At 40.0% G+C, this 15,805-nt stretch overlaps 2 protein-coding genes across 3 annotated transcripts; both read right to left on the minus strand.

Moving 5' to 3' along the window:
- Nucleotides 1-800: 800 nt before the first annotated feature.
- On the minus strand, nt 801-7,787 carry LOC136671343 (mast cell protease 4-like). Of its 2 annotated transcripts, XM_066647025.1 has the most exons (8): nt 7,431-7,787; nt 5,995-6,145; nt 5,218-5,365; nt 3,299-3,529; nt 2,921-3,065; nt 2,377-2,480; nt 2,156-2,220; nt 1,942-1,983 (listed from the first exon to the last, which is right to left on the minus strand). In XM_066647025.1, exons 1-7 carry the CDS (start codon nt 7,453-7,455, stop codon nt 2,188-2,190), a joined length of 837 nt encoding a protein of 278 aa, XP_066503122.1. In that variant the 5' UTR covers nt 7,456-7,787; the 3' UTR covers nt 1,942-1,983; nt 2,156-2,187. The 2 variants fall into 2 exon arrangements, with proteins under 2 accessions (XP_066503123.1, XP_066503122.1); XM_066647026.1 differs by lacking the exon at nt 2,377-2,480 and having other exon boundaries at nt 801-1,983; nt 7,431-7,784.
- A 7-nt stretch (nt 7,788-7,794) lies between these two features.
- LOC136671373 (granzyme B(G,H)-like) lies at nt 7,795-11,055 on the minus strand. The gene is made up of 4 exons (XM_066647045.1): nt 10,987-11,055; nt 10,531-10,738; nt 9,737-9,876; nt 7,795-8,048 (listed from the first exon to the last, which is right to left on the minus strand). The coding sequence occupies exons 1-4, from the start codon at nt 11,053-11,055 to the stop codon at nt 7,803-7,805; spliced, it is 663 nt and encodes a 220-aa protein (XP_066503142.1). The 3' UTR covers nt 7,795-7,802.
- Nucleotides 11,056-15,805: the final 4,750 nt, after the last annotated feature.

A 15,805-nucleotide genomic window follows, 5' to 3' on the forward strand; every position in this document is an offset into this window, starting at 1 on the left:
GGGTTGCCAGGTCCATGAAGTGACAGTCCAATCTACCCATGAGAAGAAGAGAGAGAGAAAAAGAAAGAACCAGGAAACAAAACAAGATAACAAATACATGCACAAAATTGTTACATGTAACACCAGGGTATATTCCCGCCTTGTGCCCAATGATTCCAAGTAGGCTCTGGACCCACCGTGACCTAGAACTGGATAAGCGGTTACAAATAATCAATGAATGGAGGGATTCTTCAGATTGATGGAGAATGTGCTATAGATTATTCTATATAGCACCTTTAAGTTCTTTTATTTTTACGATGTCAAGCTTGTAACAATAGAGGAACCGTTTTTGGTGCTATATAGAACCATCTATAACCCATTCTCTATCCATATGAAGAACCCTTTCATGATGCAAATGTAACCCAGCTTAACGAAGAAGCCATCAGATGTTAAAACAGACAAATGACCTGTCACAGGAAAGAAAATAGATAAATAATAAAGGTAATTAATTCATATACTGTGGGAGGGAAATTAGACCAAAACATGATACATTTTAAATAATGACAAAAATAGGAATTTATATTCATTTTATTATTTTAATAAAACCCTGCATACTTTTGTTTTTTGATTGTGATTGGCTTATAAGGCCCTAGAAAGTGAATGCCAATGAAGTTACAATGTTTATAACTACCAGAATGGTACCCAAATAGGGGTTACACAAAGAACCATTTCCTTTAATAAAGAACCCTTGTAGAACCATAATTTTTAAGAGTGTAGGAAGAATACATTAATTACGCAGGTATTTATTAATATAAATGTGCTCCCTTCATGGGTTCCATCTTTGATTTCATTATGAACATGAATCCTTTTGTGGGGATTTTTTACATCCTTTTACATTCTGTTTATTTCATAAACCTATCATTACAATATTCAGCATGAGAGGACAGATGGTTTTAATGCAAAACAAGTGGTTTATTTATAATGAAATATCAAGTTCTAGATGATGGTCTAATGACAGTTCTTCATCCATACTCAGTCAACTCTTAACTTTACATTCTTTAAATACAACAGGTTTCAGCATATGGCCATTAAAGAACAACTCCACCAAAATCAAGAGTAAAATTACAGGTTTTTATTCACTTAGAGTATAGTCAGTTATCATCCACAAAACAAGGGCAATTACATCTCTCACTGCTAGTGTCACGCCCTAGTCTTGTCATGTCTGTTTTTTTAAGGCCATGTGCTCGCTCTCAGCACATGGCTCTGTTTGTTGTTTCCCTAGTCCCGCCTTTGTTCCGCCTCCTCGCCTGTGTCTCATCTGTTTCCCTGCCCCCTCGTTACCTGTCCAGGTGTAGCTTGTCTGTGTCTTGTATTTAAGTTCCCTTGTGTCTCTCCTGTTGGTTGGACATTTCACCTTTGTTTTGTACTCTTTGGTCTGTCTTGCTTATTTCTTATATCCTCCAAGTCAGTCTTTGTATCTCTTTTGTCTGTTTGTGTGTTTACTCGGTTTATGTCTATATTCAAGTTTAGTCTGTTTAACTTTCTGTGTCTGTTTAGTTCTAGCTGTTCGAGTGTCTATTTAGTTCTGTCTAAGATTAGTCTGTTTCTCTCTTTGTATGTTTAGCTCTCTCTTCCTAGGTTTCTATGTCCAGTTCCCTTTCTCTGTCCAAGTCATTGTTTCCAAGTTTCTGTCTCAGTCTTTCTTTGCTTAAGTTTTCTCACTAGTTATCTTAGTCTGTCTTTGTATGGTTGTCTTGTAAATAAAAGTTACTGTGTTTTAGCAAGTGCGTCCGCCTCCGTCAGTCCGATCCGTGGTTCCTGACAGCTAGAAGGGCTTTACACACCACACTAAGTTTTTCTAATAATATGTGAAAAAAATATACCCATAGAATTTAAGTGACTACTTTTAAAAAACTTGCAAACCACAATTATATTAATATTAAGCTCAGTTCCACCATCAAATCAATCAATAAATCCAAAGGTACAAAAATGTGACTCAGCATTCTGCACAAAGAGAGAAACAAAAACATTAAAAGTCAACATATAAAATCCTAACATAAATATAATAACAAAAAACAAATATTAAATTTAACACAATCATAAAAATAGAAAGGGTTTTACTGACAAAAAATAATGTATAAAACAATTATATTCAACATTACCATTTTAAACTTACCACACTGCTCTGATTCTCCCAACCCTTATCAATCACACTTCTGTTTGAATCCTTGTCTGTATCATCTAAAGACAAGCCCAATAACATATACATCAACAAAACATTTATACATTACACCATAATAGTAATGTCTGTCAAACATAAAATCCAACTAATCATAGTTCCAACCTCTTAAAAACTATGCTTTGAGGCAATACGATCACACACACACACACACACACCTTTGGACAAAAGCAGAGCATTGGACACCAAATGCCATTCATCGTTTCCAAGTGGTTGACCTGAGTAGTCACACACATGCAAATAGCGCTCCTCCCTACATCCCCTGTTTTTGAATGTGGGACAAACTTACATTAGGAATTCCTCCACAATGTACTCAGGCCTTGTGTGGCACATTGGTTAATGGTTAACAACAGTGAACAACATGGAAAACACCACCCCCCTTAATTTTTTTTTAATTATTCTAAAGAACATTATGTTGTTCTAAGCAATCCGTTGTATTTACTGTGGTTCAACATTTAAACCGGATCAAAAGGGGGCACAAACTGATCTACTTACTATGTTTGTGGGTCTAGGCTAGTGAAGAACAGTCAGTAGCAGGCAGTGCACGAGTGAAAGCAGTAGCATTATCTCCAGTTAAATCTGTATCTTTTGATGTATTTTCAGACATCCCCCCAATAAATATGTCACAAAAACTGGACCTTGTGTCTGATTTGAGGCATGTAACACTTGCACAAGCGCATTACTACTCATTTTGGCGTTTACCGATTATGAGCTTAATCCAGGGCATGAATGCAGAAATATTGGTGTGGACATTTGGTTTTTTGGGTTTGTCACATTTGTCCTTCTCGGTGAAGGAAGCAATGCCAACTGCAGTGTCATTACACACCAGAGGACCACCAATGCCCCCCTGCAACAAAACATAAGCAACGTTAACACACTGCTGAACTAAACCTTTATAAAGCTTTTGATAATTTTTTGTTTTTTTTCATACCAGGGATTAGGCTTAGACCTGGACTAAATTGTACTTTCTGTAGTTAATCTCCAATGAGAATGCTGGGTAGTTCAGGACTAGGCTTAATCCTGGTCCAGGAAACTGAAATCTGCTTGGGTTTAATGGGTTTAATCTTAAGGATAATTTACCTCACATAATCCACCTTTTTTACCACCTGCACACAGTATGTTGTTGTAGTTCCAGAATGTTTTACAATTTTTATAGACGTCGACGTTCGTCTCCAGAAGTACGTTACTTGTATTTCCCTTGGTTTTAATTCTTCCCCAACCAGCTATGCTGCAAGACCCATCCATGCCTTTGCTGAGTTTAGAGATGGAAATATTTGTAGCATTCTTGATGTTTTCAGTCGACTTTCCTAGCTGTAACAAAGACAAGAAAATTTGTTAAATGTTGTAAACAAAACTGAACTTGATTAATATGACAGAATCTGGATGATGGAGCATGGTGGGAGAATGAAAATTGGGCAACATTACATTTGCTGAATGTTGTTCTGGGCTCGTATTCTTTAAGCATCAGTAAGGTTACTAACAGCACTGGGTGTAACAGCCTCATGACTCTTACTTTAAACCTGCTCTGAGTCCCTGCCACTTTGAGGTGCACACATTTGTGATGTCATCAGTCAATCAATCAATATGTATTTATATAGCACATTTTTGTAAGTGATGTTCTCACAAAGCAGCTTTACAGAACTGGTATCAGAACAGATAACAATGTGGATCAGAAAGCCCCATGCGAGCAAGCCAAAGGCAACTGTGGCAAGGAAGGACTCCCTCGAGGCTGGAGGAAGAAGCCTTGGGAGGAACCAAGACTCACAAGCGGAACCCATCGTCCTCTTGTCAAACTTCTGATAGAAATCAAAGAGTGAGCAGTTGTGTAAGAGTTAAAACAGAACAGGGAAAGACTCAGCTCACCCCCCAAAGACCCACCCGACAGTTTTTTGAGAACACCCCATCGAAAAACAAATGCATCAACATGGATATTACGGCAGCGTATATTAAATGCTTCTCCTCTATTCACCACATATGAACATAACATCATTTTTATTCTCTTCATCCAGTCCATAACTTTCCTCAATTCTATTCCAGTTCTTTAGGTAAAACCTTTAGGTTTTTATTTTGTTTGTTTCTCTCGTGTAAACTCAATACAGGGTCATATCAGTATATTATGTGCTCTTCCTTATTTCTATATTCACTGTCCATTGTCTCAGTTTCACTGACCATACAGGAGCACTTTCTACTTCTACAATTACAGAGTGTAGTCCATCTGTTGCTGTGCACACATTGTTTGTCGCTCTTCAATGGTCAGGACCCCCACAGAGCAGAGAGTATGATTTGGTGGTGGATCATTCTCAGTGCTGCAGTGACACGGACACAGTGTTATTTCTAGCAGCTGATTTTTATTTAGTTTTAATCTTAGACTTTAGACTAAAATGTGTATTACGTTTAGTCTTATTTTAATCATTGAATTCTTCTCAGATTCTGGTTTGAGTCAAAGAAAAATACCATTTTTGTGTACAATTAGTCCATTAAATAAACATTTACTAATGTAGTAAAATAAACCAACATTACCAAAATGGATAGTGAAATATATGAAAATGGTAAATAAAAATGCAAACAGTCTTTAAATATTTATTTTTTTGCAATTTCCAATTTTGCTTCTCACCTGTTCCCATCACACACCTCACAGTTTGAATACCTCTGCTCTACAGCCTCACCAACCAAAGTGGGCTTGAGTATCATATAGAAATAGTGTAGAGTTGATTTTTATTTAGTGAATGAGTTCGTAAGAGTCCTTTATTCTGTTGAAGTGTAATGTAACAAAAGTGCTAGTGTATCTATTTCTAGCAGAAATATCCTCCTATGTTGTAGTGCGTATAGACCATTAACCTTAAATCCTAAGGACTTGATACTTCAGTTCCTCACACTCATCACAACATACCTTTCATACTCAGATAAGTTACTATTAATTTTAGAATACACTGAAAGGCATGTCATAATATCAATACCTGTACAATAAAGCTAGGCTGAAAGTAAATAGCAGCGTTTACCTTCAAAAGCATGATGTCATTGCTGGGGGCAGGGTAATGGAACTCTGGATGTATGTGGTGCTCCTTTACTGCTATACGCTCAAAGTCATTGGACTTCAGATCATGAGCTCCGATCACTGCTGTCACTTCTGCCTTATCCAGTCCACTCCTAGAGGAACCAGGAGAGAGAAACTTGTTGAGAAATGGTTTTCTTTACTCAGTTTACTCCCCAGTTTAGTAACTGTCCACCTCTGTCATTACTACTAAGTTACCCACAATCACACCATGCTGACAAACTGTGAAGACTAGCACATACTTCTTCTGATACGTGTGAAGCCAGCCTCCAACAAATTGCCAGTGACCTAATATCATGTCATATTTAACAAGCTAAGTTTTCTTTCCTATATAAAGTTACTATGTTGGAGATAAAAGGATTATTTACAACTGTGATTAGTGTAGTCTCTCAGCTCCACTGAACATACAGGGCTTCCTCCCACGGTCTAAAAGCACACTGTGTTAGGTGGATTGGCGACTCAAAAGTGCGTGTGTGTGTCACCCTGTGAAGGACTGGTGTGTTCCTGCCTTGCACCCAATGATTCCGGGTAGGCGCTGGACCCACCATGACCCTGAATTGAATAAGCACTTACAGACAATGAATAAATCTGCCATAATCTTTACACGGGCCACAATATATTTTTGTGTATTTTCAATTTAGCAAACAAACAGAAACTAGGCAGAAGTGTCAGTCAGATAGAAAGGTCAGTTTGCCCAAAACTATTCAGTAAAAGAAGAGCATACTCTTTCCAGCAGTGTGCAGCTGTCATGACAAAGAGATCAGACACGAGGAAACCCCCACAGACGTGCTCCCCGTTTCCTTGAACAGAAACCATGTAGGGTCTCGAGTGGGGCTTTGCCACTGTGCCATTCACGATACCCACATTCACACTGGCTGAGAGAGAGAGAGAGAGAGAGAGAGAGAGAGAGAGAGAGAGAGATGCAGGATTTCAGTACAGAGGCATGCTAGTTCTAAGTACTTACTGGTATGTATATTTTTCACTCTTCTCAGAAAGAACACTAAATCAAAACTAATATATCTAGCCACTGCCATTGAACAATGTAGATAAATTTTAAAAGATAAACTGCAGCAAACTTGGTAAATGAAATCTAGGCAATATGATCTAGTTTTAAGCAGAACATTGCACACTAAATGCCATTCATCGTTTCCAAGTGGTTCACCTGAGGAGTCACACACATGCACATAGCGCTCCTCCCTACATTCCCTGTTTTTGAATGTGGGACAAACTTACATTAGGGATTCTTCCCCAATGTACTCAGGCCTTGTGTGGCACATTGATTAATAGTTAACAACAGTGGACAATACGGAAAAGACCACCTTCATTTTTTTTAATTATTCTAATGGACATTACGTTGCTCTAAGCAATCCATTGTATTTACTGTGGTTCAACATTTAAACCGGGTCAAAAGGGGGCACTGTCACGCCTTCGTCCTGTCAAGTCTGTTGTCCCCGGTCATGTGCTCTTTTTAGCACATGGCTATGTTTTGTTTATGTCCTTGTCTCCGCCCTCGTCCCGCCTTTGTTCCGCCTCCTTGTCCGTGTCATGTGTTAACCCGTCCTCGTTATCTGTCCAGGTGTGTCTCGTTTGTGTCAGTATTTAAGCCCTCTTGTCTCACGTCCTGTTTGTCGTACATTTCTCATTTCACCTTTGTTTTGTCGAGTTCTCTGTCAGGTCCTGTCATTTTGTGTCATTCTCGTTCTCGTTAGATTCCAGTTCCCTGTCTCGTTGTTTTGCTTACTCTGTCTAGGTTTATCTCTGTCTGTCTAGTTCCCTCTGTTTATATTTAGTTAGTATCTGTCTCTTTAGTCTAGGTTTCCGTTTGATTATCTCTGTCCAAGTCTGTCTGTCTAGTCAACTTCTGTTTATTAAAATATCCTGTGTTTTAGCGAGTGCGTCCGCCTCTGTCAGTCCGCCCCGTGATCCGTGACAGGCACAAACTGATCTACTTACTATGTTTGTGCATCTCAGGCTAGTGAAGAACAGTCAGTAGCAGACAGTGCACGAGTGAAAGCAGTAGCATTATCTCCAAATAAATCTGTAACTTTTGATGTATTGTCAGACATCCCCCCAATAAATATGTCACAATATCGGACCTTGTGTCTGATCTGAGACATGTAACACTTGCACAAGCGCATTACTACTCATTTTGGTGTTTACTGAGTATAGCCTTGATCCAGGACATGAATGCAGAAATATTAGTGTGGACATTTGGTTTTGTGGGGTTGTCACAATTGTCCTTCTCGGTGAAGGAAGCAATGCCGACTGCAGTGTTATCACACACCAGAGGACCACCAGAGCCCCCCTGCAACAAAACATAAGCAACGTTAACACACTGCTGAACTAAACCTTTATAAAGCTTCTGCTAAAATTCTAACAACTGATGTTTTTTTCTGACCTGGGATTAGGCTTAGACCTGGACTAAATTGTACTTTCTGTAGTTAATCTCCAATCAGAATGCTGGGTAGTTCAGGACTAGGCTTAATCCTGGTCCAGGAAACTGAAATCTGCTTGGGTTTAATGGGTTTAATCTTAAGGATAATTTACCTGACAAAATCCACCTTTTTTACCACCTGCACACAGTAAGTTGGTGTAGTTCCAGTATGTTTCACAATTTTCATAGACGATGACGTTCGTCTCCAGAAGTACGTTACTTGCATTTCCCTTGGTTTTAATTCTTCCCCAACCAGCTACGCTGCAAGACCCATCTATGTCTTTGCTTTGTTTAGAGATGGAAATCTTTGCAGCATTCTTTTTGTTTTCAGTCGACTTTCCTAGCTGTAAAAAAGGCAAGAAAATTTGTTAAATGTTGTAAACAAAACTGAACTTGATTATGTGAGAGAATCTGGATGATGGAGCATGGTGGGAGAATGAAAATTGGGCAACATTACATTTGCTGAATGTTGTTCTGGGGTCGTATTCTTTAAGCATCAGTAAGGTTACTAACAGCACTGGGTGTAACAGCCTCATGACTCTTACTTTAAACCTGCTCTGAGTCCCTGCCACTTTGAGGTGCACACATTTGTGATGTCATCAGTCAATCAATCAATATGTATTTATATAGCACATTTTTGTAAGTGATGTTGTCACAAAGCAGCTTTACAGAACTGGTATCAGAACAGATAACAATGTGGATCAGAAAGCCCCATGCGAACAAGCCAAAGGCAACTGTGGCAAGGAAGGACTCCCTCAAGGCTGGAGGAAGAAACCTTGGGAGGAATGAAGACTCGCAAGCGGAACCCATCGTCCTCTTGTCAAACTTCTGATAGAAATCAAAGAGTGAGCAGTTGTGTAAGAGTTAAAACAGAACAGGGAAAGACTCAGCTCACCCCCCAAAGACCCACCCGACAGTTTTTTGAGAACACCCCATCGAGAAACAAATGCATCAACATGGAAATTACAGCAGCGTATATTAAATGCTTCTCCTCTATTCACCACATATGAACATAACATCATTTTTTTTCGCCTCATCCAGTCCATATCTTTCCTCAATTCTATTCCAGTTCTTTAGGTAAAACCTTTAGGTTTTTATTTTGTTTGTTTCTCTCGTATAAACTCAATACAGCGTCATATCAGAATATTATGTGCTCTTCCTTATTTCTATATTCACTGTCCATTGTCTCAGCTTCACTGACCATACAGGAGCACTTTCTACTTCTACAATTACAGAGTGTAGTCCATCTGTTGCTGTGCGCACATTGTTTGTCGCTCTTCAATCGTCAGGACCCCCACAGAGCAGAGAGTATGATTTGGTGGTGGATCATTCTCAGTGCTGCAGTGACACGGACACAGTGTTATTTCTAGCAGCTGATTTTTATTTAGTTTTAATCTTAGACTTTAGACTAAAATGTGTATTACGTTTAGTCTTATTTTAATCATTGAATTCTTCTCAGATTCTGGTTTGAGTCAAAGAAAAATACCATTTTTGTGTACAATTAGTCCATTAAATAAACATTTACTAATGTAGTAAAATAAACCAACATTACCAAAATGGATAGTGAAATATATGAAAATGGTAAATATAAATGCAAACAGTCTTTAAATATTTATTTTTTTTGCAATTTCCAATTTTGCTTCTCACCTGTTCCCATCACACACCTCACAGTTTGAATACCTCTGCTCTACAGCCTCACCAACCAAAGTGGGCTTGAGTATCCTATAGAAATAGTGTAGAGTTGATTTCTATTTAGTGAATGAGTTTGTAAGAGTCCTTTATTCTGTTGAAGTGTAATGTAACAAAAGTGCTAGTGTATCTATTTCTAGCAGAAATATCCTCCTATGTTGTAGTGCGTATAGACCATTAACCTTAAATCCTTAGGGCTTGATACTTCAGTTCCTCACACTCATCACAACATACATTTCATACTCAAAGAAGTTACTATTAATTTTAGAATACACTGAAAGGCATGTCCTAATTTCAATACCTGTACAATAAAGCTAGGCTGAAAGTAAATAGCAGAGTTTACCTTCAAAAGCATGATGTCATTGCTGGGGGCAGGGTAATGGAACTCTGGATGAATGTGATGCTCCTTTACTGCTATACGCTCAAAGTCATTGGACTTCAGATCATGAGCTCCGATCACTGCTGTCACTTCTGCCTTATCCAGTCCACTCCTAGAGGAACCAGGAGACAGTAACTTGTTGAAAAATGTATTTCTTTACTCAGTTTACTTCCCAGTTTAGTAATTGTTCACCTCTTTAATTACTACTAGGTTACCCACAATCACACCATGCTGACAAACTGCGAAGACTCGCACATGCTTCTTCTGATACATGTGAAGCCAGCATCCAACAAACTGCCAGTGACCTAATATCTTGTCAGATTTAACAAGCTAAGTTATCTTTCCTATGTAAAGTTACTATGTTGGAGATAAAAGGATTATTTACAACTGTGATTAGTGTAGTCTCTCAGCTCCACTGAACATGCAGGGTTTCCTCCCACGGTCTAAAAGCAGACGTTGATAGGTGGATTGGCGACTCAAAAGTGTGTGTCTTTGTGTGTGTGTGTGTGTGTGTCACCCTGTGAAGGACTGGTGTGTTCCTGCCTTGCACCCAGTGATTCCGGGTAGGCGCCGGACCCACCATGACCCTGAATTGTATAAGCGCGTACAGACAATGAATAAATCTGCCATAATCTTTACACGGGCCACATTTTATTTTTGTGCATTTTCAATTTAGCAAACAAACAGAAACTAGGCAGAAGTGTCAGTCAGATAAAAAAGGTCAGCTCGGCCAAAACTATTCAGTAAAAAAAGAGCATACTCTTTCCAGCAGTGTGCAGCTGTCATGACAAAGAGATCAGACACGAGGAAACCCCCACAGACGTGCTCCCCGTTTCCTTGAACAGAAACCATGTAGGGTCTGGAGTGGGGCTTTGCCACTGTGCCATTCACGATACCCACATTCACACTGGCTGAGAGAGAGAGAGAGAGAGAGAGAGAGATGCAGGATTTCAGTACAGAGACATGCTAGTTATAGGTACTTACTGGTATGTACATGTTTCACTCTTCTCAGAAACAACACTGAATCAAAGCTCTAATGCAAATCAAAGTGTTGACTGTTTTCATTAAAGGACCCTTTCAAAATTAAAAAGTTAAACATGTTTTATTGCTATTGTAGAGTACTGCAAAATTATTTGACCTATCCATGGCAATGATCACACACACACACTAGTGACTAAGTGCTATGAACACACACAACACACACACACACACACAGAGGCAGCCACATCGGTCCCCAGGGAGCAGTTGAGGTTAGGTGCCTTGTGCAAGGGCACTTCAGCCATGAATGTTGTGGGAGGAGAAATTGCTGTTCCTTAATTCCACATTGTTAACCTTTAAGTCATTGCTGTACATAATTTGACATATTTGTGAGTTTTTGAAATGTCCAAAAAACATTTATAGAACTGACTGTTCAATTTTACTAATAAGTTTTAGGTGATATTCAGAATTAAGAGCTATATATTGTAGCGTATGTTAGGTTTTTAATCACACGTCACGATACCTTTGTGAATATATATTTAATATATATATTTATAATTTGTGTTTATAGCGTTGACCTTATTCAAACTCCTCCAATCTCTGATATTTGACTTAATGATATTAATTAAAATTTATAATTGGCTTAGGCAATTAAAACATTAATAATTAGTTTGACAATGAATAATAATCACGCTAAATGAGTACTTCAGGATTTTCAGGAAAATAATGAACAAATTGCAAACACTGCAATTATTTCAAATAATGAAAGTTTTATTAACAAAGAGAAGATATTTAATTAACATAGCGTAGCCTTGTAATCTCACGGTATCACCGCAGGAGAAACCGGTTTTGACCTTAAGGTGGGCTAGGCACTGCTGGCTTGTGACTAAATTGTTGCTAACTAAGGTTTAATAAATGGTAAATTATAAAGGGGTTTACTTAGACATCAGCTCCTGGAAAAGTGTGAAATACGCTAGCTTACTCGTTTGCCGTTTCACCGAGCCGTCGCGTCCTGCTGTTTAATCTCCGTGTTCTGGGGTGTTTCTCGTCGTTTCCACGTGGTGAGAGACTGGCCCACTTATGGAGGAGATCTCTTTCCGGTTGAGTTGAAAGCTCTCGGCTTCAGGCGGAGCTGCGTCGATCGAGGTTTCCCCTCTTTGGATTTTCACAGGCGTGGCTAGTTTTCCACCGGAGTGGAGCGGCTTTTTCAGAGTATTAGCTCGTCTCGTTGTTCAGTTTTCCAGGAGTAATGTCTTCAGAAATCAGCTTATAACGTTAATATATCTGCTATCGACTAATCAAAGGGTTGATATCTTATTCTGGCCACGAATAAGTTTCGCCTACTTTGATCACTCGTGAGATCACACTTCGATGGGTAATAAAACATAAACAAGATTAAAAGAAAAGAAGATATTCAAAACACTCGACACATTATTAAAAAATGGAGAAAGCGTCTCTTTGTTGTTTCAAAGTTTCTCGAGTTTCTCGCGGTTGTTGTCGTCTTCGTTCAGTTCTGTTTTCTTTCGTGGTCCGTTACTTCTGTCGAGCTCTCGTAACTGAACTGTGAGCAGTCGAGCTGCTGTTTTTCAAAGTCAGCGCGATCACGCCCTAATGGGAGGTGTTCTTTTCTGATTGGACGCGAGTTCAGGCTCACGTGACTGACTTCATGAGACAGAAAAGAGGGAAGGCTGGATCAAAGATTTTAAACAATAAGTAATAAGATAGACATTTCCCGTATCGAAATTTCCTATTCATATTAGTAACATACAACAATGAGTATACTGGATTATTAATATCAAACATTTACATAAGGTTTATTTAGGTGCCCACGCGAGGCCAGGAAAAAGGCTTTTAATGCACAAACTGTGAAACACTGAAACAATCTCAGCTTGGGTTTATGAAATACTTTCCGCTGTTTGTGTTGCTGAATAACGATTGAGATTCAAAGCTTGATGTGGGCAATTTCGTCTTGTGTTTGTTACTTTTGAAAAACTGTTGGGGTATATACCGGTTAGAAAATAAGCTTGGTTGTTTTTGAAAGAGCGCGGCACTGCGCCATTTTGCATGCATTAAATTGAGGCCTGGGCACGTCTAATTGCGCGAAACTCCGCTTTTAAGACTTTGGTTGGTTCGACCCCTCAGCCGCGAATTCCGGCGAGAGACCACCGAACCGAACACCTCCATTCGTTTTAAACTGGGTCGCTACCAGCGTTAATAACGAGATCGCGCGCTAGGCGATTGGGAGGTTATTAAACAGCCGAAAATACGGCTTGTGTGAAGAGCGATCTGCTCTTGTCAGCTGTTCCTGTTAGACTGGACTCGTATTCAGAAAAGGAACGAACCCCTTTGAAGGGGCGGAGCTGAAACTAAGGAGGGAAATTCAAAACGCCCCCAAAACAGAGGAAGACAAATTCCCTCTTGTGGTATAAGTGCGTAATTGCAGGGAAAAATACTTCATAACTAGCGTCTATTGAAGCGTGTCCTCCCGTGCTCCTCCTTGTGGTCAAGTGGTGCTACCCTTGACGGTTGATTCCCGTACACCCTCTAGTGGTTGGGAGGTTGTCCGCCGAGACAACATAAGTGTTTAGCAGTCCTCTGGTGTTTAAAAGTTGTCATTACAGATGAAATTCTTTTAAAATACCTTAGTGTAAAATCTCTGTTCCCCTTTTAAATTTTAATTTTTTTTTTTGATAGAGTATCTGAGCGTGTAAAATCTTTATCCCATTTTAGATTTTAACTTGATAACGCCCTCTAGTGTTGAAACTTCCCGCTACAGTGGAAATTCCCACTTGTGTTATATTGTGTCTGCTCGTGCCGTGTCTATTGGGATTCCCACCAGCGCCGACTGGTGTCCATTGTTGCTGTTGCATTGTAACTTGCTTGTCGCCCTCTGGTGTCCCAGTCTGGTATTACAATTTAAGTTCAACTTAAATACTGAAGCTTGCTGTTGCCATTCAGACTTACCTTCAGTACCCTCTAGTGGAGAAACTTGCTATCGCAATTGAAATTGTCGACCAGTTCACACTGATAAGACCTGATATCACAGCTCTAGTGGCTGTCTCTAAACTCTGCACATCTGAATAATTACAAGTAAAGGCTTGGAAGCATAGTAAGCTGATACAGCTACAGCAGACCGTGTGCAGTAATTAGAGATTGACACTGTAACTCGATACCAGATCACAAACGCAGTTACAAAAAAAAAGAGAGTCCTTTAATTTCGCTGTTCTTAATAATTCTTCAATTCGGAAAATTCTTTTACTTTCATAATTCCTTAATTGGAAATTATATCTAGTAATAAATCTTACTTAATTTTAAAATTCTTTAATCCAAATTTTTCGACAATTCTTTAATAAAAATATTTTTAATAATTTTAATTATTGGAAAAATTTTATTAATAAATTTTTTTTTTCTCTCTTCTTACCCACTTGCGTATAGCAACTGTCATTCCACCCTCTCCTACTAACAGACTTCCTTTAGAGATTCACAAGTGAACTCTAACACCATACATACTAGCAGTTACTCTTAGAGCACTCGGTACAGGTGAAGTTAGTTCGATTTAGTTAGGAAAGGGATTAACAGAATTAATCAGTACTAAATAGAAGTAAGTTACACCTCGCAGTTAAAACACAGCTAACATGGCAGAAGGGACTTTTTCCTCGGAAGTATATGTAGAAGCTTTGTGGGATGAGGCATTCTCTGTTTTGACCAGCATCACCAGTGATGTGATGCCTGGGCTCGCAGAAACCATGCAGAAAGCCTCACAGGCCCTTCGTGACCACATGGTGGCTAAGTGGGTAGAAAACCACTTAACCGACATCCTCAAGGGCAAGCCCCTAACTGAGGCATTAGGTCAAATAGCCCTCCTCGCTGTAGTACAGCTCAGAGCCAGCGAACGTGAGCTTGAGTTATCACAGCAACAGCGAGCAAAGCTAGAGGCAGAGTTAAGTCAACTTCAAAGCGAAGTAGCTGAAGGGAACACACTGCCCCAGGTCACTCCTGAAGTGCCGCTATAGTAAGACAGGACCAGCAGGAAGATAGTGAGGATCAGGAACCAGACTCAGGGACCGTAACCTTTAGAGCTGCTACAGCACCTCCTCTGGTATCAACGGGTATTTCACCTTCCCCTGTGTCTCCTGTCAGCCGTCCCTTACACTGCCCTGCTAGACCCAGAGCACTGCAAACCAGTGTCTGGTCCCCTCAACCTTCACCCTCTCACGGTCCCTCATACAAGGACCTAGATAAAATCGCGCGTAATATAACCCGCTTTGATCCCAAACCCGACAGTTCTAATGATATCTTTTCCTACCTAAAAGATATTGACTTCTACCTCCAAAGGTTCCCCGGGATCACCATAGATGACAGACTATACGTGATTAAACTGACCTCCAACCGAGACGTCAGTAACTTCATTGAACGTCAGCCAGACTATGTAAAAGCGCGATATGATGTGCTGTGCCAAGCATTGGAGGAAGAATTCTCCAATCACCTGTCACAGACCGGACTGGCCGCTGCTTTGAACATAAAACAGCAACGCCAGGAATCCCCTCAGCAATATTATAACCGACTCAGACAGGCGTACTTCGGACCTAGAAATGACTCCGGAATGGAGGAAGAGTTAAATTTCAAATCACTATTTATCCAAAACCTCCATCCCCACACCAGTCATCAGTTGGGATGCTGCAGCTTGCCCTCGCACCCTGTCTAGCAGACAGCTGCGTGATTTAGCACTCAGAGGTTTCCTAAAATCCCAACAAATTCCCAACAGGCGGTCTGAAACACCCCAAGTCTTCAATGTCGACTCCAACTCCCCACATTTAGAGTTAGAAGGTGCCACCCAGGCCGATCCACCAAGATCCGCCCTGGATCCTTCCTCCACTCCGTGGACTAGTGAGGGCCCGAAACCTCATCCGCCCTCACACCAATACAAGCGCTACCCTCCTCGCAGACCAGACAGAAATCACGACAAAGATTTCTGGAACCCTCGGGACAGGACTGGGTATGGTCGTGACTATTACCCTGCAGAAAACCGCGGTGCGGGCCGTGGAAAACCATCAC

Source organism: Hoplias malabaricus, chromosome 16, assembly GCF_029633855.1.
Source record: "Hoplias malabaricus isolate fHopMal1 chromosome 16, fHopMal1.hap1, whole genome shotgun sequence".
Taxonomy (NCBI): Eukaryota; Metazoa; Chordata; class Actinopteri; order Characiformes; family Erythrinidae; genus Hoplias; species Hoplias malabaricus.

Coding starts and splice junctions, on each gene's coding strand:
- LOC136671343 (XM_066647025.1), bottom strand. CDS start 7,455: ATGTCCTGGATCAAGGCTATACTCA. Junction 3,530..5,217: donor ATGACATCATGCTTTTGAAG/GTAAACGCTGCT, acceptor TCTTTGTTACAG/CTAGGAAAGTCGACTGAAAA. Junction 3,066..3,298: donor AAAAAGGTGGATTATGTGAG/GTAAATTATCCT, acceptor GTTTTGTTGCAG/GGGGGCATTGGTGGTCCTCT.
- LOC136671373 (XM_066647045.1), bottom strand. CDS start 11,055: ATGGCTGAAGTGCCCTTGCACAAGGCACCTAACCTCAACTGCTCCCTG. Junction 9,877..10,530: donor TGCACACTGCTGGAAAGAGT/ATGCTCTTTTTT, acceptor CTAGGAGTGGAC/TGGATAAGGCAGAAGTGACA. Junction 8,049..9,736: donor ATGACATCATGCTTTTGAAG/GTAAACTCTGCT, acceptor CCTTTTTTACAG/CTAGGAAAGTCGACTGAAAA.